Source organism: Notamacropus eugenii, chromosome 4, assembly GCF_028372415.1.
Source record: "Notamacropus eugenii isolate mMacEug1 chromosome 4, mMacEug1.pri_v2, whole genome shotgun sequence".
NCBI classification, from domain to species: domain Eukaryota; kingdom Metazoa; phylum Chordata; class Mammalia; order Diprotodontia; family Macropodidae; genus Notamacropus; species Notamacropus eugenii.
In genome coordinates, this window is record NC_092875.1 from 232,340,270 (window position 1) to 232,364,644 (window position 24,375).

Consider the following 24,375-nt stretch of genomic DNA (forward strand, 5'->3'; position numbering starts at 1 on the left):
TGCACATATATGTACATATATGCATATATATCTCTTGACATACTTGCAACTCTAAAAATAAATTATATAAATATACACACATTTTTCTAAAAATTGCAAGTATTTAATATGGAAACAATTTTCCAGACCTATGGATTTGAGTCTCTAATTTCAATAGCTTTTAGCCTGTCACTTTCATGTTTAAATTGTTGATATAGTCTAGAATAGTAAATGTTACATACTTCGTATGATTTATTATGGCTTATGATGATGGAATAGTAACTCCACTTGCTAGATGGCTCCATGGATAAAAGAAATTTTACAGGGGAATTAATGCTTTTGCAGTTCTTTTCACTATGTAGTAAATTTGGCAAATCATGTTAGTATTTTTATGCTGAATATATGATCTTGGTAATCTCCATAATTATAAATATAATCTAAATACATTTCTTTAGTAGTACACATCCACATGATCCTTAAACATTTTAATCACAGACAATACTACTGGCATTTAATTTTAATATTAGATAGAATAATGTCTTAACCCTGACTGATTTTTTGTATTCTACATCTCTTAAATCTAGATCTTCAGTTGTTGCCTATTTGCTTCATTTCTTTTTCATTAGTTTCTATTCTTAAGAATACTTGGTGTTTACACAGACCCTTTTCCAAGAATCCAGAGCACATTGAAGACATTATACCCTTCCAGTGTCTCAGTGGTACAGAAAAGGGAGCAGAAATATTATGTCCTATTTTGCACAAAGTTAGACTGAGGAATGAAGACACTGGCTTATTTCACATTGCATAACTAAGTCAACTGCTGATTAGGACCATTAGTCTAATTACTTGACTCCCAGTTAAATCCATATCATAGTAAGACAATACAAAAGCCAAGATACATATGGCACGAAAGGAATGCTGCACATGCCACAGGATACTGATTTTTATATTTTCTCTGAATATCAGGCCCTTTCCCAGCAAACATTTCTTCTAAAAATGTGTTTTTGATAGTAAGAGAGATATTGCAAATCTAGATAAGTCTGCTTACCTGGAAGAAAATGTCATACAAGCCAGGGTAAAAGTTTTAAGAAAAGGAAATGACATATTAAGAAAAGGACCATATTATCATCAGCATTCATGTGGCACTTTGTAGGACTTGCACATACCAGATACATAGTAATGTATCTACCCTCTGATTGATAATGGCATTTATTTCTACATACTGATTCCAGCAAGTTGCCTGTTTACACAGGGCACAAAGGCAACAGCAAATCTAACATAACAAAATCACAGTAATGCGTTGGGCTCAATTGACCTCTAGGGTCCCTTTCAACTCTTCTCTATCCTGAACAGAGGACAGTGCCACATATGCTCCACTAAGTGTATTCTTTAAAAGTGAAAAAAAAAAGATGTGTAAAAATAGCTTAAATTACTTTGAAATTTTAATTACAGATAGGTTCCATTCAGTATTTCTGAAAGGAAGGCTTTCAATTCTCTTGTCTTCTGTATAAAACTTGCAAAGATCATTTAGATAAATCCTTGTGTCTTTGAATATATACATATTTACACCAAAAGATTTTCTTTAAGTAAAAAGACTCCATCCTCCCAGTACTAACCCAATACTGCATAGGGCTGTTCAAGATGGTTAGATTTTGAAGGAGAGGCAGTTTCAGAGATGGGAAAGGAAGTAACAAGAGGAAAACGGTAGTGAAAATTGTAGCTGGATCTTTTTTCAACTAAAGTTCAATGCAGCCAAATAATATAACTTTTTAAAAAAATCTCAACCCCCAAAGAATCTACTACCCACAAAACGTCTGCAGTCCTAAAGTGCAATTACTGTTGTGCAGTCACTCAGGCCAGGGAACAGACTGGATGAAGTTCAAAGCAGAAACTTCAAACAAGTGCTATTCATGATTCTGGGGCTGGGAGTGGGGTTTGAGGCTGGAGGGAAGAAGAAAAAGAACAACAATTCTTAGGCATTTGAGTGCATCAGGGGAATAAACGTCCTTTCTTTGGGAAAGAAAATCCACAAATCCCAAGGAATCCTAGTTTGGAAAATAAAAATATATATATATTTAAAGCATAAAGAGATCTAGCTGAAGGTATTCCAATGTGGAACAGTCCAAAGGCATGCAATCAGAGTCAGGAGTACAGTACAGAAATTCTTTTCAGGTGCCCCATTCCCATAGTGACCTATTGTATTCTCCTCTGTTAAATCTTCTGATCTGGGTGCTGAAGATGCACACTGAACTAAGGGCATTTGGTAAGATGTGGCTCTCTTTTCTGGCCGGTCAGGACTGGATCCATCACTGGGTCTCTGTCCATTGTACAGTAAGTACCGCCCCCGTGCATCTTGTTCCATTTTGAAGATCTCATACTCAGTGTGAGGTAGTTTAATTCCCAAGGCAACACAACCATTGGTGTGAGTCACATCCTGCTGAATTCCAACCTGCCATGAACCCTCAGCTCCACATTCATTCCCATTGAACACATTTAAGAGAGAAGCTGTGGCTGCATCCATGGGGGTGACCTTCATGTGATTCACTATGGAGGAAGAGTATAAAAAGAAAAAGTTCATTGTTTCCAGAGAAGCAAGCATATAACAGTGAAGTCCTCTAGAGCAGATACTAGTAATACAATATACCAATGAGACCTTTTTTTTTTTAAAGGGTAGGGGAGAAGATGAAAGGCTCCATCCCCTCCTCTCCCTGCATATGACCAGAGCCTTTTCATTTGGCACTAGCTGACCTTTATCTTTGAGTGGCAGTCACACCACATGAATTACAGGTGTGATTGGGTAAAATTGCTTCATTTGGTCAATAAGCTGGGCCTTGATAGTTCTGTCAATGACAGGTATCCACTGTTAATTACGATTTTCATAGCCTTAGAAAGTAATGGCTTACGAAATGTTTCTACATTATCACATCATGTGAGTTAATATGATCACATTGAAAGATAGCCTACTAAAGAGTATTGATGGAAACTGGAATTTTTTTAATGGAATAGGATGTTTTGAGGTCTTAACAGATTTAGCATCAACCACTTCACCATGCCCTGTAAATTAATACAGGCCCACAAGGCTAGGGTCTGAAAGAAATTAGGTTATGGCAGTAAGACAAAATGTAGATAAAGATTTAGAAGAGAAAAATCCCAGCTCTTTTCACATAGAACCTCAAAGCTGGAAGGGATGGGGAAGTCATAGGAAAGCTATAGGGGTTTTAGTGGACTGAAAGCTCACCATGAAAGTCAACATTCTTATGTGGTGGCAAAAAGCTAATGCCGTCTTAGCTTACATTCGTAGGAAGACAAGTGTCTTGGATGATCCTTTTAAGGGGATTTGTTCTGTGAAATTTGGATTCAGTCACGGGCCATACTTGAGGAACTAGAGAGCCACAAAGTTGTCACTGCTCTTTAAGGAGTGGACATCTGCTAACTATTACATGACAGCCTCTGCCAACAGAAAATTTTCCCCCCTATTTTTTGCCTCAATCTCTCCTGTGGGAGATTGGTCAAGCAGAAATGGTCAAGCTTTGCTCATCATCACTCAATCCCTAAAGAAATTTTGATTCATGACAGGAGTCTTACCTTTAAACACAAACTCTGTACCTCCCATGACCCTGGCAGAGTGTACACCGCGGCTGTAACGACCCTGGGCATAAATAGTGAAGGTAGGATGCTTGCAGATGGGATCAGAATAGTGGTAATAATGCCCTTCCCAGGTATTATTGTTGTCATGAAATATGAAGTGTCGAGTGAGGAAAAGAACTTCTGGTCGTACTTCACACCTCTGGCTCACCCACTCCCCATGTAGGCCAATCGTCAGGTCAGCTTTGGGGGGTAATATTGGAGGATGGTGCTCATCTGAGCGGTAGATGATCCGGCATGCGATGCAGGCATGGTCATGATTCTGAAACCAGAGAAGAAACCCAGTTAGAGACCCTTCTCATTAAAGGATAGCTATCATTCAACCAATGAACATTTATGAAAAACCTCCCACCACTACTTATCATATTAGGAAGTAAGAATATGAAGGGAAATAAAATAGTCCCTGCCTTCAGGACTTTAAATTAGATCAGAAAAGACTGTGTATGTGTGTGTGTAAATGTGTGTATGTGTATGAGTGTGTGTATGTATATGTGTACATATATATATACATCTACATATATAAGCACATACATAGAAGTAAATAGATAGATATGGATATATATTTGTTTATACACACATAAGTTGGGGAACTAGCAACTGAGGGGCATTAAGAAAGGCTTTAGGTAGAGTACATGGCACTGGAGATGAACTTTGAAGAAAACTAGGAATTCTAAATGATTGTGAAAGTACCTCCTAGAAATAGAGGACAGCCTGTGTGAAGACAGGGAGTCAGAAGACAATGCTATATGTGAAAAGGAACTTTGGCTAGACCATACAGTGTGAGAAGGGGAATAATGTATAATAAAACTGGAAAGATGGAGCCAGGGCTTTAAACACTCAAAAAAGAATCTTTATTTGGCCTCAGCGGTAATAGGGAGCTTGTAGAGTTTATTGAGTAGGGGGTATGACATGGCTTGTGATTTAGGAAAATCATTTTAGCAACTGCAGGCATGATAAAGTGCAGCAGGGAAAGACTTGTGGTAGGGAAATCAATTAGGATACTGTTGTATTCTAGGTAAGAGGAGAAAGAGGCGTTTGGTTGTATGAGGAGAGATAAGGGGATGGAGAAGGGAGAAGTTGTAGAGGGAGAAGCACCAAGACTTGGCAACTGAGGAAAAGTGAGGAGTTGAGGTTGGCATTGAAGTTGCAAACCACAGCAAATCATTGGTTTCCCATGAAACCAAGTCGTAACCATCCAATGGCTTCCCAATTCAGTCACACCTATTACTACACTATCCTAAGAGAAGTAACTAGGGGACTGATTTGGCAGGCAGTCAGCCAAGAAGCATTTATTGTGCTTTCTGTGTGCCAGGCACTATGCTAAGTGCTATAGATACAGATACAAGCAAAAACATGGTCCCTGACTTATGGAGCTCACTTTCTAATTCCAAAGACAATATGCAAAGAATGATGCATATATTGGATATATACAGTATAAATGAAAGGCAATCTCCAAGTGAATGCACTGGATGAGACTGGAAAAGGTCTACTGCAGATGATATTACCTTGTATGAAATATCTCTTTTAATGCTATCTTGGACTAACCTAAATAGTTGAACTAAAGTAGAACCTAATAAAATTTCCTGCCTGGAAACCTGATGGACACACATTGAATATAGACCTCCTCCCAAACAAGATGCAAAAATGACTTCTAAAGTAAAAGCAAATGTCACAATAGAAGCACGCACACAAAAAGCAAAAATGTTAACTGTTTGCCTTCATAAATAAGTGCTTACTAAAGGAGGGAAGGAAAATGACTGAACGAAGGAAAGGTCTGAACTGAAGGCCAAATTGAAGATGTCAGTGTATATATATCATCCATTTGTTTTTATCAGCCTGGCAGATTGGAAGTTTTATAGGCTCCCAATTCATATTCTGCTTTTATCTCTTAAGGCAATTGAGTTAATAGAAGAAAGCAGAAGATATGTTTTTAATAGGATCTTCTTTTCCTGTATCTGGTTTATAGTATCACCACCATATTCCACAGGGCAATCACTTTCTACATTTATCTGCAAAGCCTCCTGAACTGGAATGTGCATATGGAACAGGCAGAAATGAATGTCTGCTATCTGGCCCTGGGGGAGTAACAGACATGGTCTAGATAAACTCACTTAGAGTTGGTTGGGAACACTCGGTTTGCAGCTCCATCTCTCTTCCACTAACTAGTGATGTGACAGTGGGCAAGTTTATTTCTTTACTTCAGCACCATTTCCCTCACCTGTATACAGGCATAATAATTTCTTTACCGCTCTGATAAAGTAAGAGGACTGTTGAGCAGATCAAATAATGAAGCACTTGGTGAGGAAAAATGCATGATAAAAATGCAAGTACTGAAATTATGAGGGAGACAGACAAATGGAAGAAAGGGAGGGGAGAGGGGAGTGGAAGGAAGGAGCAGGGAAGAGGAAGGGGGAGAGAGGGAGAGAAAAGTACAGAGGGAAGGGGAGATGGGAGAGAGAAACAGAGACAGAGACACAGAGAGATAGAGAGAAGAGAGATAGACAAACAGACAGACAGACAGACAAACAGAGTTATTTGGATGGAGTGCATAGCTTAGTGACCCTTGAACTAGACATCGGTGGCAGGTGAGATACACATCATTCCACAGGTATCAATTCAGTACACTCACTCCTTCCCTCCCAACTGTACTCTCTGTATATCAGTGTCATTACAAGGTGGTATAGTAGGGACAGAGTCAGATTTGGAGTAAAGAAGACCAGTTCAAAGCCTGATTGAGATAACTAACTGGTTGAATGACATTGGGCAAGTCATTTAACTTCTCTCAGACTCAGTTTCCTTATCTGTAAAATGACAGCAAATAAGAGCACTCTACCACACAGAACTGTAAGAACCAAATGACACCATGTATGTAAAGAGCTTTGCAGACTTCAAAGTGCTATGTAAAAGTTAATATTATTAACTATTATTTCCCTGGGCTCCTGATTCTTCTCATATCAAGAAGTGGAACTATTAAGGACTTCCTGAAATTGATTCCATTTGATTTCTTAGAGTGAAGAAGAGAAGAAAAAGGGAACAAGTTGAGATTTTCAGTTGCCACCTCCTTACCCTCCCCCATCAAGAAGGAAATCTCTGCTCAGTCATTTATTTGCTACTTCTGCTAAATTAAGTATGGGACTGCAATTTATGAAAGAGAATGTTCCCTTGGCTAACATAATTTGTGGCTCATAAATAATGAGATCAAATGGGTTGCAACAGGGTGAGATGAAAGCGGAGCCCTCTGCTGTTAATGCAGAGGTCTGGTTTGTATTTGCTGGCCTACTGTTTGCCTGGGGAGCTCTGGTCTAACGAAGGCTGGAGTGCCCTGTGGTTTGTGTGCTGTTGTCTGCAAGTGACAATGATTAGATCAGGAGAATAAAACACCTGTACACAGCCTATTAGAGCTGTCTTTAATCAGAGTATACAACTATATCACCATCAGGGTAAGCCTTGAACATGGCAAGAGTTCTCTTTAACCCTTGAGTTGACAGTTAGAGTTGTGGTTTCTCTTGCCTGCCAGCCCCCAGGTCAGGAGATTTTACTCTCATACATACTGAATGAGAACCAGCAAAGGACTAATGAATTATCTGATTGCATATACTGGACAAGAGTTTTCTTGCTGCAAATGCCTGCTGATAAAAGCATAGTCTTCAGGTTGTGCTGTGCAAATCAGTAAACTAAAAAAAGGAGCTGCTCAACTTGTGTCTCACTATTGACAATGCCTGTATTCAAGGGAAAGCCTTCCTCCTTCCCAGGAAGTGCTGTCACTTCTGCCCTTAAACCACTACACCATACTCTCCGAGTGGATAACAGTCTCTCTGAGGCAACATGTTGAATCAACACAAGAGGACCCAAACACAAAGTACTTTGAAAATCCCAGTGGAGAGAGCCATGTATTCCTTTATGGAATTATGGAAAATTAAAGAATCTTAGATGCGTAAGGAGCCTGAGTAGCAAGGAAGGAAGGATTTCAACAGGCATAGATGAAAATAGAACTGAGTCTAGTCATAGGGAACAAAATGAACAAAAACACAGAGGTAGGGAAGCATGGGATATATATCAGACACATGGAAAACAGTTCGATTTGTCTGAAGGTTACAATGCAAAGTAGTGTTAGAGAAAGCTGAAAAATCATTACAGAGCTAGATTGTGGAAAGCCTTGAATACTAAGATATCTTGGCTTTATTTGGTAGGCAATAAGGAGATACTGAAAGTTTTTGAGTGATGGTATTCAGAACTATGCATTAGAAAAGAAAAAGCTGTGATTAAATAAAGACTACAGATGCTCTTAAAAACAGTTAACTTATTCATCATCCTTCCTCTGCACCCTTTTCCCCAGTTATTATCAATCATGAAACCAATTAGTTGTTCGTGTAGTGAAGTAAATACTTTACTAATTGTGCTTAGGGTAAATAGTTTTTTTTTTTCCCCAATGCCTTTTATCCTTGTCTTGGATCAAAGAACTACAGGCTTGGCTCCAATAGAAGTAGGAAATGTTAACTACATACTATGTGAGACCTAGGATTTCCTTTCTCTACTATGCTTTTGTATGTATATGCAGCTTTTCCAGATGACTAAGTGGAAAAGGGAAATTACAACTTTTTTGAATAAGAAGAATGAATCTCATTAAGTGTCATTTTCACTAAAGTTACTTTTTCCTTATTTTCTCTACTGCTATATAGGATTTTTTTTTATTCTGACATAAAGTGTTCATTTGAGATTTTGTCCTTTCCCAAGATCAAGGATTTGGCTTCTCTTTCCCTAGGACTTGGCACTGATTATATAAAATTTGGGTTTCTGTGTACAGATAAGTTCAAGGCTTTTAAAGTGGAGGGATCAGAAAAAAAAATCTGGTTGTTGCTATTTTTTATACTAACCGCACCTCAATACATCAAGGTTGGGTGATTTCATCTCTTCCTCAACAAAATCCCAGCCTCACTAATCCCTAACAGATGGCCTTCATGAGTCGCTGTGGCCAAAAAAAAAATCACTTGATGGTCAACCTTCTGGTGATGACCTCTCTAAGCATGGCTGGGCTGGTTTTCAGAGGACAAACACAGTCCATTGTAAATGCAATACTTCAAGCTTTTCTGGCTTAGTAGGACTGGCCGGTAGACTTTGCTTTGCCAATATCCATCAGGAATAATATTAATAATTGACATTTATAGAGCGCTTTCATGGTTGTAGACATTTGCATAATAGGTTATCTCATCTGAACCTTGCCATAATCTAATTAGGTCAGTCCTCCCAGTGCTATCATCTTCATTTTACAGATGAAGAAGCAGAGGCTCTATAAGAAGGGGTGTGTCGTTTCCAGGGTTAGGAGATTAATAAGTATGGGGGTGGCAAGAGGACATCAAATTCAAGTCTTCCTAACTTTGGGTCCAGCACTCTAATCCATGAAACATTAATAAGCTTTTATGAAGCACTTACTAATGTTCCCCAAAGTCACGGAAGTACTTAGCATCATCTTGATGTGTAGCAACTGGTGTTTTTCCACTTACTTAAAACTGACTTTATTTGTGTGAAAAGTGTCTTGTAATTGTGTTCGTATGTTCCCTGGATTTGTTTTGGTAGCTAGACTCCCAAATATTTTATAGTGTCTGCCCTAGCTTTAAATGATAAGAAAAATGAGTTTGAGATACAAAAACCATAGAAACTTTAAATTTTTAAAAATCCCTACATGAACTATTAAGAAAAAAACCTCATTGTCTTCTAAAAATAAAAAGAAACTATAAACCTTGTAAATGAGTAATATTCTGGAGAGAAGGCACTTTTCATCTGTTATAATTTCTAGTTTCTCTATAACTCCACAAAGATACTAAGTAGCAATGAAACCTGGATTTGTATGACTTTTCATTCCCAGGTTTAAGAACATTAGAGATATTATCCTGTAACTTCCCAGTAGGGTTTATAGAAACATTTTACAAAGGAACTCCTCAAGTACTGAAAAATGCAAAACAATTTTGTTCAGCTAAATCAACAAAGGCAAAGATAAAAAGAAGCAGGAAGATGTTTGTGAGCCCTATGAGAAGCAAAGTATCTCCCTGTCAAAGTCCCTAGCCACTTGAAAGTACCATTCCCTGGGTGACAGGGGTTCTATAGGCTTTTTGCACTTTCTGTACTTCCTTTTCCCAGTACTTATTTCTGGGTAGTCAATGACATTTATGAAAGATTCCTACCTGGCTCAGCCTCTTGCCCAGAATGGAACAAATACTACATTAATGGAGTTCCACTAGGAAAATACATGTGTGTATATACATATGTATGTATATATTCATGTGTGTATCATACATATATAGTTTATACCGGGAATATCAAAGAAAATGTCTTTCTAGCTATACAACTCAATTCAGTACAACAAACATTAGTTAAGCACCTGCAATTGATCAGGCACTGTGTCAGATGTTGGGGATACAAAGACAGGATTAAGACAGTCCCTGATCTCAAAGAGCTTACATTCTTCTTGGGAGACTAGGAAGACAGCATGGCCAAGTTCAGAGAGAACTGATTCTAGAGTCAGAGGAGGAGCTCTTTTGATATCCAGTGTGTGACCTTAGGCAAGTGATTGAACCACCTTGGGCCTCATTTTCCTCAAATGTAGAAGTGAGGGGGTTGGACCTTTGAAATGGCCTTTGAAATTTCCAGCAGTAGCAGTAATCCCATGTTATCCACAAGGAAGTATAGTACACAGACAATTTAAAAATTGTCTAGAAAAGAAAAGAAAGAAGCCAATAAATTGAGGGGTTTTTTTTCTCTCTAAGGTCTTTTCCCCATCACCATGGATAGAGGACTTAACAATGTGTATCCCAGTAAGAGTGACTGAAATGGTCTGAACAACTGGAGTTAGTTATCTCTTTATGTTTATGTAAAATCAGTTCTTTTATTAAGGCAAACTAGGCCACCTTTCACCTTCATCCTTACCTAACCTTTAACTACTGAATGGGAATTGCCTCAGACAAACCGAGACCTGGGAAAGACTTTAGCTTTAAAAGGCCAAGGTCTCCCATTGCATCCTGGGCCATCATCAGTCCTCCTGACCTACGTCTTAGCACTGAACTTAGACGACTCTGGAGGAGAGAGTGAGGCTGATGACTCACAGCTTTGCCTCACTTAAATCCAATTCACTTCCAAGTCAAGACACTCCCCTCCTGATGTCATTGATTGTGTTTGTCCTTCGTTGCCATCAGAGAAATGATGACATGACTTGCACTTGACTTTGTTTTGAGTGAGGGAGGAATGTGCAGGTTACCAGCCTCACTTCTCCTCCAGAGCCATCTGAATCCAGTGACCTGATATTCCTCAGGATGACTGGAAATGGCCTAGGATGCACCGGGAGACCTTGGGCCCTTTAGGCCAAGGTCTTTGCAGGTACTCACTTAGGGTGAACCAAGGCCCATTCATTGGATAGGCCTGTTTAAGAAGTCTTCAAGTCATGTCCCCTTTGAGTGGGATAGGTTTAGTGAAGACTTCTCAGATTGTAATTCTTCTCCCAGGGGTGAGGTAGACTGAGAGGCTCAAGGTTACTATATTTTTAGAACAGAATAATTCCATATAAGGATATAAAACTGTGTAGTACATTAGGGTCTCAATGATTGGATAAAGTTTACCTAATTCTTCAATGTCTTCATTTCAAAAGGGATTGGTTAGATTTTGTGTCTAGAATGTAAGATCATATTCTCAGCTAATGAGGATAATGGTCAGTGGGGGGGGAGGGACTTGCGTTAGAGTCTATATAAATCACTGCCTTTTCTTTGTCTTCGGCTTTCCTACTCCTACAGGTGAGCCCCGCTTCTCGAGAATCGAATAAATCTCTTTTCTGTCATCACTTTGAGAGGCCTTTGAGTAATTGATTTATGTAGGGACCTGAGCCATCCCACACACCTTTAATGAGGTCAAGAAAAACAGGGACATCAGGCTGGGTGGGAAACAGCAACAGTTACTGCTGATAATCACTCTAAAGTTAGGAGGGTCCAGGAGCCCTTGGCAGTCCCCCATTGGGGTCCCAGTTTCAGAGTGCAGTAGGTTTATGGTTTTGGGAGAGGACAGGACAGGGGAAAGGAGGGGGAGGGATGGGGAGGGGAAGGGAGAGGAGGAGAAGAGAGAAGAGGAGTCAGTAAAACCCAAGTCAACTGGGCAACTTCCTGTTTGAGAATGAGGGACAGACAACAGTAACAGGAGGCATTGCTAGATATGATTCATTAGAGCATAATTTTACACCACGACCCTCCCCGGTATCTCTTCCTCTCCTGTCTGGATTCAGCCTTTACTAAAAAGGAGAACAAGTCTGCCTATGGCCCTCAGTTTAAATGCTTGACTTCAAGGGAAGCTATGTGGTAGAAGCTGATGTTTTTCATCTTTCCTCTCTGTTCCAGGGCAGTTGCCCAGTCAATTTTCTTCTCAAACACTAAAAGAATCAAGTCACCTCTTAATGTACAACTTGTTTACATAGCTTTTAAACCCAGAGTTTCTGTGAAAATGGTTCTTTTTTTTGCATGTAAGTTATTTTGCCCTTCAATAAAATGGTTTTAGGAAGCATGATGGTCATTTTTCAATAATTCATCCAGAAGCAAAAAATTTCAAAGAATGATTTAGAACCAAGTGAAAATGGCTCTATGTTAGCATCTGACATAGGGAAGTTCAGTCAGTCAGTCAACAATCATTTCTTATGTAAGTTCTTACAATATGTCAGGTATTGTATTCAGGAGTGGGAATGTAAAGACAGGGGAAAACAATCCATGCCTTAAAGGAGTTTACATTCTGATAGAGGAGACCATTTGTAAATCATTTGGCACGTGTTGGAGGAGAGGGAGGTGATCTGAGAGGGTAAAATATTATTATTTGGGGGTGGGAGAGCTGGGAAAGAAAATATTTTAGCTGAGTCTTAAAGGAGGCCAAGGAAACTGAGAAGGGGAGGTGAAGAGTATTCTAGGTGTGAGAAACAGTGAACAAAATGGTGTGAGGATGAGGGAAGGGAATAAACATTAATATCCTTATCTACTATATACTGTTCCTCACAAGAGCCATGATAGGTAGGGATCATTATTGCTTCCATTTTACAGTTGAAGAAATTGAGGTAAACAGAGGTTAAAGCATTTGGGTAGTGTCACACAGGTAGTACATGATTGATTTTAAAACAGGTTTTCTTGACTTCAGGTTCAGCACCAGCCTCTAGATAGAGTATTATGTTTTCTTTGAGTAGGCCAGGATTACTAGAGCACAGAATTTGTAGAGGGAAAGAATGTGTAATAAGACTGAAAATACAGGAAGGGTCCAGATTGTGAAGAGCCTGAGATGCCAGAGGACTTTACATTTGATCCTGGAGGAAACAGAGATTCACTGGAGCTCATTTACCAGGAAGGGATGACACAGTCAGCTTTCAGTAGGTTGTTATCCTTTGTTCTCAAAGAGGACCAAAATGACATTACTATTTTGGAATCAAAGGTACTGTGTTTGACTGTGTCCAACTGTGGTTGATCAGACCAGTACATGCTTGGTAGGCCCTACTCCAAGTCAGGCACAGAGTCCATGTGAACATTTGGAGTGGTGTCTCTAAATTTGCGCATCTCACATTTCTTTAGAGCTACTGCAATTCTGCTTCTCTCAGCTCTATAGTTGACAAGAGACATCTTGTCAACTGAATGGAGGATGCAATGAAGTAGAGAGAGAGACCTGAGACAAGGAAACCACTTAGAAGGCTATTATCGGATTAGTCCAAGAGAGAGGAGATGAGGTCCTGGACCAGAGTTGTGGCTAAGTGAGAGTAGACAGAAACATATATGAGAGATTTTGTAAAGGTAGAAGTAAGATTTGCAAACAATAGGCTATGGGGATAGGGGTTGAGTGAGAGTGAGGAGTTGAAGATGACACTAAAGTTTCAAGCCTAGGTGAGGATGGTAGTACCCTCAACCATAACAGGGAAATCTGGAAGGCATAAAGGTTTAAGGGTTATAATGTGCTATTTTGGCCATGTTGAATTGGAGACACCTACAGGATATACAAGTCAAAGTCTCTAAAAGGCAACTGGTGATGCCTGACAGTAACTCCAGAGAGAGGCTTGGGCTGGATGTATAGATCTGGGAATCATCTGCATAGAAATGATGGGAGCCAATGAGATGACCAGGGGAGATAGCATAGAGTAAAACAAGAAGGAAATCCAGTACAGAGCAATGAGTGGGTATGCCATGGATGAAGAATAAGCAAACAGGGCTGACAAGGAGTGGTAGGACAGACAAAAGAAGAGGAAGAGAGCAGCATTCAACTCAACCGTGAATAGAACAGCCCAGCTTACTGCAGATTCTAAACCCTCTCAGAAGTCACTGTTTCCATGAAACAGCAGAGAATGGTTTTTTTTTTTTTAAGAAATTTAAATGAAAACAGGCAAAGGTTTGTGAGGCAGTTGGGGAAAGAGGTGTGTGTATGGTGGGGAGAAGAATATTAAAGAAAAAGTACAATTGCTTCCCATGGCAAGAGCTCAGACCACAAGGAGGATGCCAGATGGAATGCCCTTGTTTCTCAGGGCACAGAAGGATTTATGGAACTTCCCTAGAACAATGAACGGCTACCCGCAAGTCTGTTAAGATTAGCCGTGGCGACAGACAGGGCCCTGTAGAGGGCTAGACCTAAAAGGGTGGAGGGAGGAGACAAAGAATAATGGAATGTTGATTCTATGGATTTTATATTGGACTACTGGACAGTCAGGCAGAGCCAGAATTTGTCAGCTGAAGGCTCCTTTTGTACCCTAAAGGAATGAAGTAAAAATTGTTTCAATCATCACAGCAATGATCCAATTTAGATAGATTATTGATTTTCTAAGGATATAGATGAAAAGTTGCGTATGACTGAGAAGATGGTTCTCAACTGTTCTCCTTTTCTGTTTTAAGGTCCATCACAAGTGATTTTTTTAAAAGTGAGAATAACTTTTCTTTCAGGGGGTGCTTCTTTTTCAGTTTTCCTCTTCTTAAATAAACCAGCAGTTCTCAAACTTTGGGATCTCAAAACCCCTTTATACTTTTACAAAGTACTCAGGATCTCCCAAAGAGCTTGTGTTTATGTTCATTATATTTATCAATATTTCCTTATTAGAAATTTAAACATTTTAGCATTATTATGAAAATAGTTTTGACCAAAAAATGTCTGTGTGATCCCCAGACGTTCTTGGACTGCACTGTGAGAAGTGATAAAATAAACAACGTATCAGGAATTAGTAATGTGGGGTCCATAAACATTTAAAAAAAATTGGTAAGTGTATATCAGTATGTTTGGTTTCCTTTGTCATCTTATGCAATGTATTTTATGCATTTAAAAGTTCTTTTCTGAGAAAGGGTACGTAAACTTTACCAGATTGCCAAAGGTGTCCATGAAACAAACAAGGTTATGCTCAAACTTTGTGCTTGGGGAAAAGAAGCATTTCAAAAACTTGCCAAAAGAAAAACAATTAAGTAAAAAGCAAATTAGCCTTAAAAGAAAAAAAAATATGGAAATGAAACTGCCTTATTTGTTTATTAATCTGTTAGCATGTTTAGCTCTCTATCATCCTCTGTTTCCACAGCTATCCATTGTAACGGAAAAATCTTATATCCTGTGGATCTCATAGTTCAAGCTATGTTTCTGCTTGTATCCCCCAGAGTCTAACAATGCTAGACACGGACTCATAATAAGTGTTCCTTGGATAATAATACTAGCCGATTGATTCTTTTTTTACTTCAGTTTTCATCATTATCTACACTCTTCTCCTGCCACTTGGGAGATGAAATATTTTATTAAGAGTGGTGTTTTAGGCTACAATCTATTATATTGTGTGTTTTTTATGGTTACCAATTATTCATTTATAATTTAGATAAAAATATGACCTCTCGGAGCACCAGTTGTAGTTGCATCTTTGCTGTTGATTCCTTGTTTCTTATTTCTCCAAATTTAAAATAAGCACACAGACACAGACACACACACACACATACACACACACACACATACACACACACCCCTCTTACATGTTGCTGTTGAGTCATGTCTGACTCTTTGTGACCCATTTGGGGTTTTCTTGGCAAAGATACTGGAGAGGTTTGCCATTTCCTTCTCCAACTCCTGTTTCAGATAAGGAATTGAGGCAAACAGCCTTGTCTAGGGTCACACAGTTGGTAAGTGTCTGAAGCCACATTTAAACTCTGGCCTTCCTGACTATAGGCCTGTCTCTATCCACTGTACTAGCCACCTGCTCCCTTAGGCACCCGCACCCCTCCCCCCCCCAAAAAAACCCAAGTATCATCAAATTATAATCATGAACACATAGATTTAGAAGTAGAAGGGGCCTTAGAGGTCATCTGGTCTCATTATTTTACAGATTAGGATTGTTATGAGCATCAAATGACACGCTAGTAAAAAATGCTTACCACAGTGCCTGTTTGTAGCAGGCACTATATAAATGCCTATCTTGTCTCTTCCCTTCCTTCCCCTAAGAGGTAATTAACTTAACTGAAGTCACACAGGTAGTGAGCCACACTGCCACAATTTGAAGCCAATTCTTCTGATTTCAAATTCATCACAGTTTCCCTTGTCAGAATAGCTTGGATCTCAAACACTGAGGACAATTAGTATCAGAGAGAAAAGCACATTTCAATCTAGTAAATTAATGAGAATTTTAAAGGCTAAAATAATTTCCAATGATCATCCACTGAAGAGAGTTAGAAGATAATTTCAGCCCCTCCCCCAGTCCGCAGCTCTGTAGGGTCAAACCTAATCGAGTCCTAGCCACCTTTGGAAGCTCAGTTAAATTCATCTTTAGAGTCTTCCCGATCACTCCACTCCCCCACCCCAACCTGCACTAATCTTTCCCTGCCTCCTCTAGAGGTAACTGAAGGTTCAGTGGACAGAATGCTGGGCCTTGAGTCAGGACAGATTTGAGTTTCAAATCTAGTCTCAGAAATTTACTGACTGTGTGTGCAAGTCATTAAACCTCAGTTTCCTCAGTTATAAAGGAGGATGATAACAGCACCTACTGGGGTCGTGAGGGTTTTTGTGAAATAATATTTGTTAAATTGTCAAGCACAGTGCTATGAATGCTTATTCCCTTCCTTAATTCCGACTACACTGCTGGTCCATACCATTCATTCTGGGATTTCATTCTTCCTTGCACTGCAGTCTTATTTAACTATTTAACATTTGTATTTCTCCCTACCCCCCAAGTTTGTCATTTCCTAGAGGGCAGGTATATATTAGTATACATTTTCTCCCTTAGGATCTACTTTAGTTCTGAGATCATATTCAGTGCTGAATAAATACTTATTAAATTGAATTTCAATGAATTCTCTAGTGGTGGAGCCAGCTCTCCTTAAAAATGAGTTTCCACCTGATTTCAGCTTTAGTTTGATGTGAAAAGAAACAATTGTCTTTTGCATCTCAGTCTGTCACCTCAAGCTTCTTTCCTCACCAACTCAAATAGAATGAAAGGCAACATTGATTCTAGTGTTCTCTACTTCTTTTCAGAAAAGTATTTCACCTTATCACTCCACCATCCCCCCCCATACCAGATGGTCCACATTCAATGATGCTTTGGATTTACAAAGTTTCTTCAGAACAACCTTATGAGGCATATATTATAAGTATTATCTTCATTTCACAATCAGAAAACTGAGGTTTTTATGAAGATTAAATAGCTTGCCCATGGAGAGACAACTATTAAGTGCCAGAATTTGCAGGTGTTTGATAATTCCAGGATCAGTGATCTTTCTACTGTCTCACACTGCCTCTGAGTAATAGAGGCACATTTGAGGACTGGACAACTCTCATTGGCCATTAAAACGCCAATCTTGAGTTTTCTCATAGTGGCAATGGTTAGTGGTAAAAATGAGAGATCTTTGAAAGTCTCCTTGTTCCCATTAGCTCATAACAGAACCTTTAATACCCCGAGTGCAATGCAGTAGTATTGTAGGTCTCTCTTTTGAACAGCAAGATCAGTAAAATATTTGTAATGGAAAAGTGGGTATTTGCTGTTGTGTGAAACTTGGAATCAGTGACAGTGCTTCGCAACTTCCTGAAAGGAATCTAACCTGCTTTCCTTGCTCTGGGCCTAATCTTTATCTATTTTTATTGTCTTTCCCAAATATGCATACTGTTGGTTGGACAAGCTCAATAGGCATTTTGAAATCTGAACGGTAGACATTCTTCATCCCTTTGGTCTTTTCTGGATGGAGGGATAGGTCAAACTCTTTTGAGTGATTTTAGATCTTTCAGAAAGTTGTACATAGTCCTGGGGCTTGATGCAAGGAACACAAACACATCTGCAAACAGGAGGATCTGGAGGACTTCACCTCCATGGGAAATCTTTCCTCAACCTGGAATCTACACTAGCTATCTTCCATCAGGGAGACAAATACTTATGGTGAGCATGCATTTCCCTTTTTTATGCCTTGCCTGATATTTATTATCAGAGGTCACTGAGTGGGGTTATTTCTATTGCTTTGTTTTCCAAAGAATCTTGAACAACCTTGATAAATGAATGGGAGAGACCTTGCAAAAAAACCCAACACAACTCTGTGAGGTGGTATCTGGTATCAACAGCTATATTTGTTCGTTTTTTCATAATCAACAAACAATAAACATAATTAAAATACCTACATCCTTCAATCAATTGTAAGATGGTAAAGATGTATACTGTCCATTGTTGAATGTCATTTGGGAAAGCTTGCTTGTTCCCTACTAATATTCTCATGTAGAATACCCTTAATCCTCAGATATTTCCTCTGTTCCCATCTGGCTGCACTCATTTTGGACTTCTTGGACTTTTCCACTATGCCACTTCCCCTCACATTGCTCAGTTTTCTTTTATGTGTTGTCTTTCCCCATTAGATTCTAAGCTCCTTGAGGGTAGAAATGTCTTTTTTTTTTTTTTGTATTTGTATCCCCTACATTTAATAAATACCTGGAATATAGTAGGTGCTTAATAAATGCTTGTTGACTATTAAATTTATGTATAAATGACTCAAATGAAGATTTTGTATAGATGTGAGAAGGCATATAGGTCAGTCACTATTGATATAATTTCTTTTCAGAGTTTCTTTTCAGCAGATCTATGATCATATGTAAGTAAGCTGAACATAACAGCTGATGTTTCTCCTCCACAGTGTCCCTTCATACCTGCCACCTCTCCCTTCTGAATAATGGTGAAAGGAGGTGAAGAACTAGTGACAGGAAAGGATGAAGGCAGAAAAACACTCACACAAATGAGTAAATGTCCTCTTGCAACGTATCTAATTTTGTAGGAAGAAAATAAGAGAATTCAGTTTCAAAGGAGCCAGTTATCTGTTAGATGATCTGACTTTAGTGTTTTATATCAGTTCAAATATTTTACACATTTTTTGTGGAGTCCTGGGAAAAGTTTATTATAGAACCCTAGGGACAGCATTAACAATATCTACTCAGTTAAATAACATTTTGCTCAAGGCAACTAGAACTGATTTGATCATTAATTCTTAAAATTCTTATGGGGAAGGAGTGACATATAAGGAGCCTTTTAAAAAATTACCAAGCACCACATATCTGGGTTTTCTAGAAGATCAAGTGCCGCTAGATTCCCAGAAGGCTATTTGGCTAATACGTTCCAATGATCATGAATAGATTTCTGACCAAATCAATTACTTATATTTTATTTTATAAAATATCAGGACCCTGATAATAACATATATAGTATCATCTAGTCCCAAGAAACTGATAAAACAGTTATAAGTATCAACTATGTTTCATAAACTTGCTTTATTTCTACTTATCAAATGTTCTACATGAATATTTCCAAGAAATCAATCTCTCTCACTTTTACCTTGTAAGTAGAAAAATGACATAATAAACTGAGTTCTAAATTTCCATCTAAAGATTCAGATAGAAAAGAAACACACAACCATGAAGAAAACACGAGAAATAATATAAGGGTTGATTGACTGTGATCTTAATGTTATCCACCCTATAGCTGATAATAATTACAAAAATAAAGCTCTTGTTCCTCAGAAGAGAAGAGGATGATGAGGAAAGGAAGAAAATCTCATTTATAGTGCTCTGCTTATATTAAATTTTTAATAAATGTCTGAAGAAATTAATATTTATACATTTCATTTCCACAGAAGTATACTTGAATCTGCTAATTCATTAAATAAATTAGTTTTTCTACTTGAAATACTGGAGACATCAGAGGTGACTTTAGCCAATAATAAAGTGTTTTCATGGCTTTATAAAACCAGAACAGAAAAAGTCTGTTCATACCAGCATGTCTGTAACACATTATATCTCACCTCAAATAAACTAATGTCCACAAAAACAAATGATGTGTATACTCCCAAAGCAGAGCCCCTTGTCATCTGATGACCCCAACTCCCAGCTCAATACTTCCATAGAGCATGCAGCCTCCACTGGGTTATAGGAAAAATTTCACAATAAGTAGGAAACAACTTACTTGAAAAGCCAACCAGTGATGCGAAAATGGCATCTGAGTTTGTCTTTACCCACTGCCCCTTCAGCTACTTAGCTCTCCAACTCTTTTTGGCAGCTTGCCTCTTTCAGTTCCCCAGCTCCCAAAAGTTTTCTCCACTGCCTTCCATTGGTAGAAGAAAGTTAGGCCTGGAACTCTCTCACAAGTCTTTGGCCCTATTCCATGGCCAAGCCAGTGGCACACACCCAGTGATTCCTGGAAACTAAGCCAACTATGTAGACAACTCCACTATCTTCCTCCACCATCCCCTTGCCACTACCATCAAGGCAACCATATTCCCTTGTAGCCAAGTCAATAGATTCAGATACCAATGGCTAACTGGATAATTATCTATAATTATTTCCATATTTTTCCTGTATTCAGCATGCTGTTCCTTACTCCTCTGCTTCAAACAAACCCAAAACAAACCTGCAAAAGCATCTGATGAGAAATTATTTTCTCTACAAGTTATGAGAAGGTACAGGTAGAAGAAGTTTCCTTGTCTAGGATTTTTTTATGACAATGAAATCACAAGGTCAGTATCTATCCCCCATGCTCTTAATATCATGTACAATTTGAGAGATGGTGTCACTATATAAAGGGAAAGCCTAATATCCCTAGAGTTTTTCCTGTTTTGTTTTGGTGGGTCTGTTTTTTACCATCAGACTTTTTTGAGATATGATCTACTACAAAACCAAAAGGTGATAATATAGAAATAATGTTACAACTATATTACAGGGAGTGTGGGTCCCTTATGCATGAAATGGCAAAAACTATACAACATTACTTAAGTTGCAAAAATTTATAATCTACCTAAATTCTAGATTTAAATACCTAAAAAGACAAAAATCAGCTAGCTATAGTTACATACCAGAAGCCCAATATCATTTATAAACTGACAGATGACAAATCCAGTTGCCCATAATGATCTAGAGACATAATATTGATCCATAAACGTTTAAGAAGTGTTTAAAAGATGTCACTGTGTAGAATGCTCAATTTCTAAACTATGTGGAATGGTTTCTAAAATATAGAGACAATAGAAAAAAATTAAACTTCATGGAAACAGGATGAGGCATGTAATATATGTATGTAAGATTGGTGTTATCATTTCAGAGGCCACTAGGTGTTTTGGTGCATGGAGGACTAGGTCTGGAGTCAGGAAGACCTGAGTTCTAATCCAGCCTCAGATGCTTACTAGCAGTGTGACCACTGGCAAGTCACTTAACCTCTGTCTACTTCAATTTCCTCAACTATAAAATGAGGATAATAATAGTACCTACTTTCTAGGGTTACTATGTGGACTAAATGAGAAATATTTATAAAGCTTTACAGTGCCTGGCATATAGTAAGCACTATATAAATGTTTGTTTAATGTTGTTGTTTTCTGCTCCTAGAAATATTCCAAAGAAGCTTGAAGTGAGACTACAGGAGAAAAACTATTGTTTTTAAATTTTTAATTTTTTAAAAAGTCATTTTGAGGGACAGAGTCAAAATAGTGGAGTAAAAGCAGGGACTTTCCTGAGCTTGCCCCCAAAGCCCTCCAAATACTTGTAAAAAATGACTCTAAACAAATTCTAGAGCTATAGAACCCACAAAATGACAAAGTGAAACAAAGTGCCAACCCAAGACAATCTGAAAGGTCCATAGCAAGGATCTTTTGCACTGGGCAAGGAGCAGAGGGCAATTTGACATGGGCCATACTGGCACAGACAGGCTGGAGCAGGCCTCAGAAGACTGAATCATTGGCATATGTGGCAGTTTTTAGACTTCTCAACTCACAAACACCAAAAAGATCAGTGGGAAAACTCTGTGGGACATGGGTGAAAGAGGAACTTAGGGTCTAAGCAGGTCTGATCCCAGCCCTAGATCTGTGGAGGTAGGGAGGTGGTAGTCAACAGTGATAGCAGCAGAGACTAGCAGCTTCTACATTATGGGATCAAAAGGCTTGGAAAATGATATTCCAGAGGTCAGAGGAGCTAGGATTAAAACCAAGAATCAACTACCCAGCAAAAGTGAGCATAGTCCTTCAGGGGAAAAAAAATAAACATTCAATAAAATAGAGGACTTTATAGCATTCTTGATGAAAAGATCAGAGCTGAACAGAAAATCTGACTTTCAAATGTAAGAATCAAGAGAAGCATGAAAAGGTAAACAGGAAAAAAAATCATAAGAGATTTATTAAAGTTGAACTATTTACATTCCTACATGGAAAGATGATATTTGTAACTCATGAGACCTATCTCAGTATTAGGGTAGTTGGAGGAAATAGATAGATGATGGATAGATAGATAGATAGAGGGCATAGGGTGAGTTGAATATGAAGGGATGATATCTAAAAATAAAATTAAGGGATGAGAGAGGGATATATTGGGAGAAGGAGAAAGGGAGAGATAGAATAAGGCAAATTATCTCACATAAAAGAGGCAAGAAAAACGTTTCATAGTGGAGGGGAAGAGGGGGAAAGTGACAGGGAATAAGTGAACCTTCCTCTCATAGGATTTGGCTTAAGGAGGAATAACATACACACTCAATTGACTATCTTACTCTACAGGAAAATAGGGGGGAAGGATAGAAAGGGAGATGACAGAAGAGAGGACAGATTAGGTGAGGGGGTAGTAAGAAGCAAACACTTTAGAAAAGGGACAGGGTCAAAGGAGAAAACAGAATAATTGGGGGGCTGGATAGGATGGAGGGAAATATAGTCTTTCAAAACATGACTGTTATGGAGGTGTTTTGCATAACTACATATATACATAACCTATGTTGAATTGTTTGCCTTCTCAATGGGGGGGAGTGGGAAGAAAGGAGAGAACTTGGAATTCAAAATTTTAAAAACAAATGTTAAAAAAATTGTTTTTACATGCAACTGGGAAATAAGATATACAGGCAATGGGATATAGAAATCTATCTTTCCCTTCAAGAAAGTAAAGGGAAAGGGGATAAGAGGAGGGGATAAAAGGGAGGGCAGCCTAGGGGACGGAGTAATTGGAATGCATGCCACCTGGAGTGGGGGGGAGGGGAAAGTTGGGGGGAAAATTCAGAACTCAAAATCTTGTGGAAATGAATGTTGAAAACTAAAAAGATATAAATAAATTTTTAAAAAGAAAGAAAATACACTTTAGGTTCTAGGAATAATTTTGCCCATTTATTCCTATGTTTTAAATTGTCAAATAAATTTTATTATAATATTTAAAAAGTCATGTTATTCACCTGAGCATAGCCTACAGAATATTAAATATAAAAGATAGTAGCAGAATGGTAATTTGTCATTGAGATATTTCTTTTTGAACTCTGTCAAAAATATGAAAAGAATGTGATAATAATAATAAAAATAAACTTACATTTAAATAGTGTTCTAAGGTTTACAAACTCTATACTATTTAATCCACCAATAAACATTTATTAAGCACCTACCACAGGCCAGGCACACTTTTAAGCATTGTGGATAAAGGAATATAAAAAGATTCAAATGACAGTCCCTGCCCTTAAGGAGATTACAATCTAAAGGGGGAGGCAAAATACAAACAAATAAATATAAAGCAAGCTATGTACAGGTTAAGTAGGAAATAATTAAGATATCATGGAATGATAAGGGTGGAAGTCAGATTATAAAGGTTAAGAAGAAAGAAATCAAGAGGAGAGAAAGTGGAGGCACTTATTGTAGACAGACTTTTTGAGGAATTTGGCTACAAAGGGCAGAAGAGATACAGGATGATAGCTAGCAGGGATGAAAAGATTAAGTGAGGGGTTTTTGTTTTGCTTTGCTTTTGAGGATGGGGAGACTTGGACAAGTTTGTAATCGGTAGGAAATGAGTCAACAGACAGGGAATGATTGAAAATAAGTGAAAGAATGGGGATGACAGAAAGGGCAATCTGTTGGAGGAGATGGGGTGGAATGGAATTGCTTAAATAAGTAGCAGTTAGCCTTAGTAAGGAGTAAGGCCCACTTTAGCAATGTGAGACAAGGGTGAAGAAGGAGAGAGAGGCAGAAGATATCTGAGTGATAGGAGATGAGGAAGAGGGGAGAAGAAGGAGTTAATGGTCTCCATTTTTCTGTAAAATATGAGGCAAGGTTCTCAGCTGAAAAAGTGGGAGGAGAGGAACCATGGGAGATCTGAGTAAGGAGAAAAATATTTGAAAGAGCCACTATGGAAAGTGAGAAAGTGAGTGAATAAGGAAGGTATAATAGAATTGCCTAGCAGCAGTGAGGGCCCAGTTGAGATTTCATAAAATAAATTTGTAGTGGACCCAGTCATGATTTTCTCCAGATGTTCAGCAGCACATGTGTAAGAGTGAAG

At 38.4% G+C, this 24,375-nt stretch overlaps 1 protein-coding gene across 1 annotated transcript in view; it reads right to left on the reverse strand.

The window, feature by feature from the left end:
* Window positions 1-327: 327 nt before the first annotated feature.
* The window catches only part of APCDD1 (APC down-regulated 1), a 55,400-nt gene continuing 31,352 nt past the window's right edge, over window positions 328-24,375 (reverse strand). The window contains exons 4-5 of the mRNA XM_072604227.1: window positions 3,565-3,886; window positions 328-2,523 (exon numbers count right to left, since the gene is read on the reverse strand). Of these exons, the coding sequence (XP_072460328.1) occupies window positions 2,072-2,523; window positions 3,565-3,886 (774 nt within the window). The 3' untranslated portion in view covers window positions 328-2,071. The remainder of the gene's footprint in view (window positions 2,524-3,564; window positions 3,887-24,375) is intronic.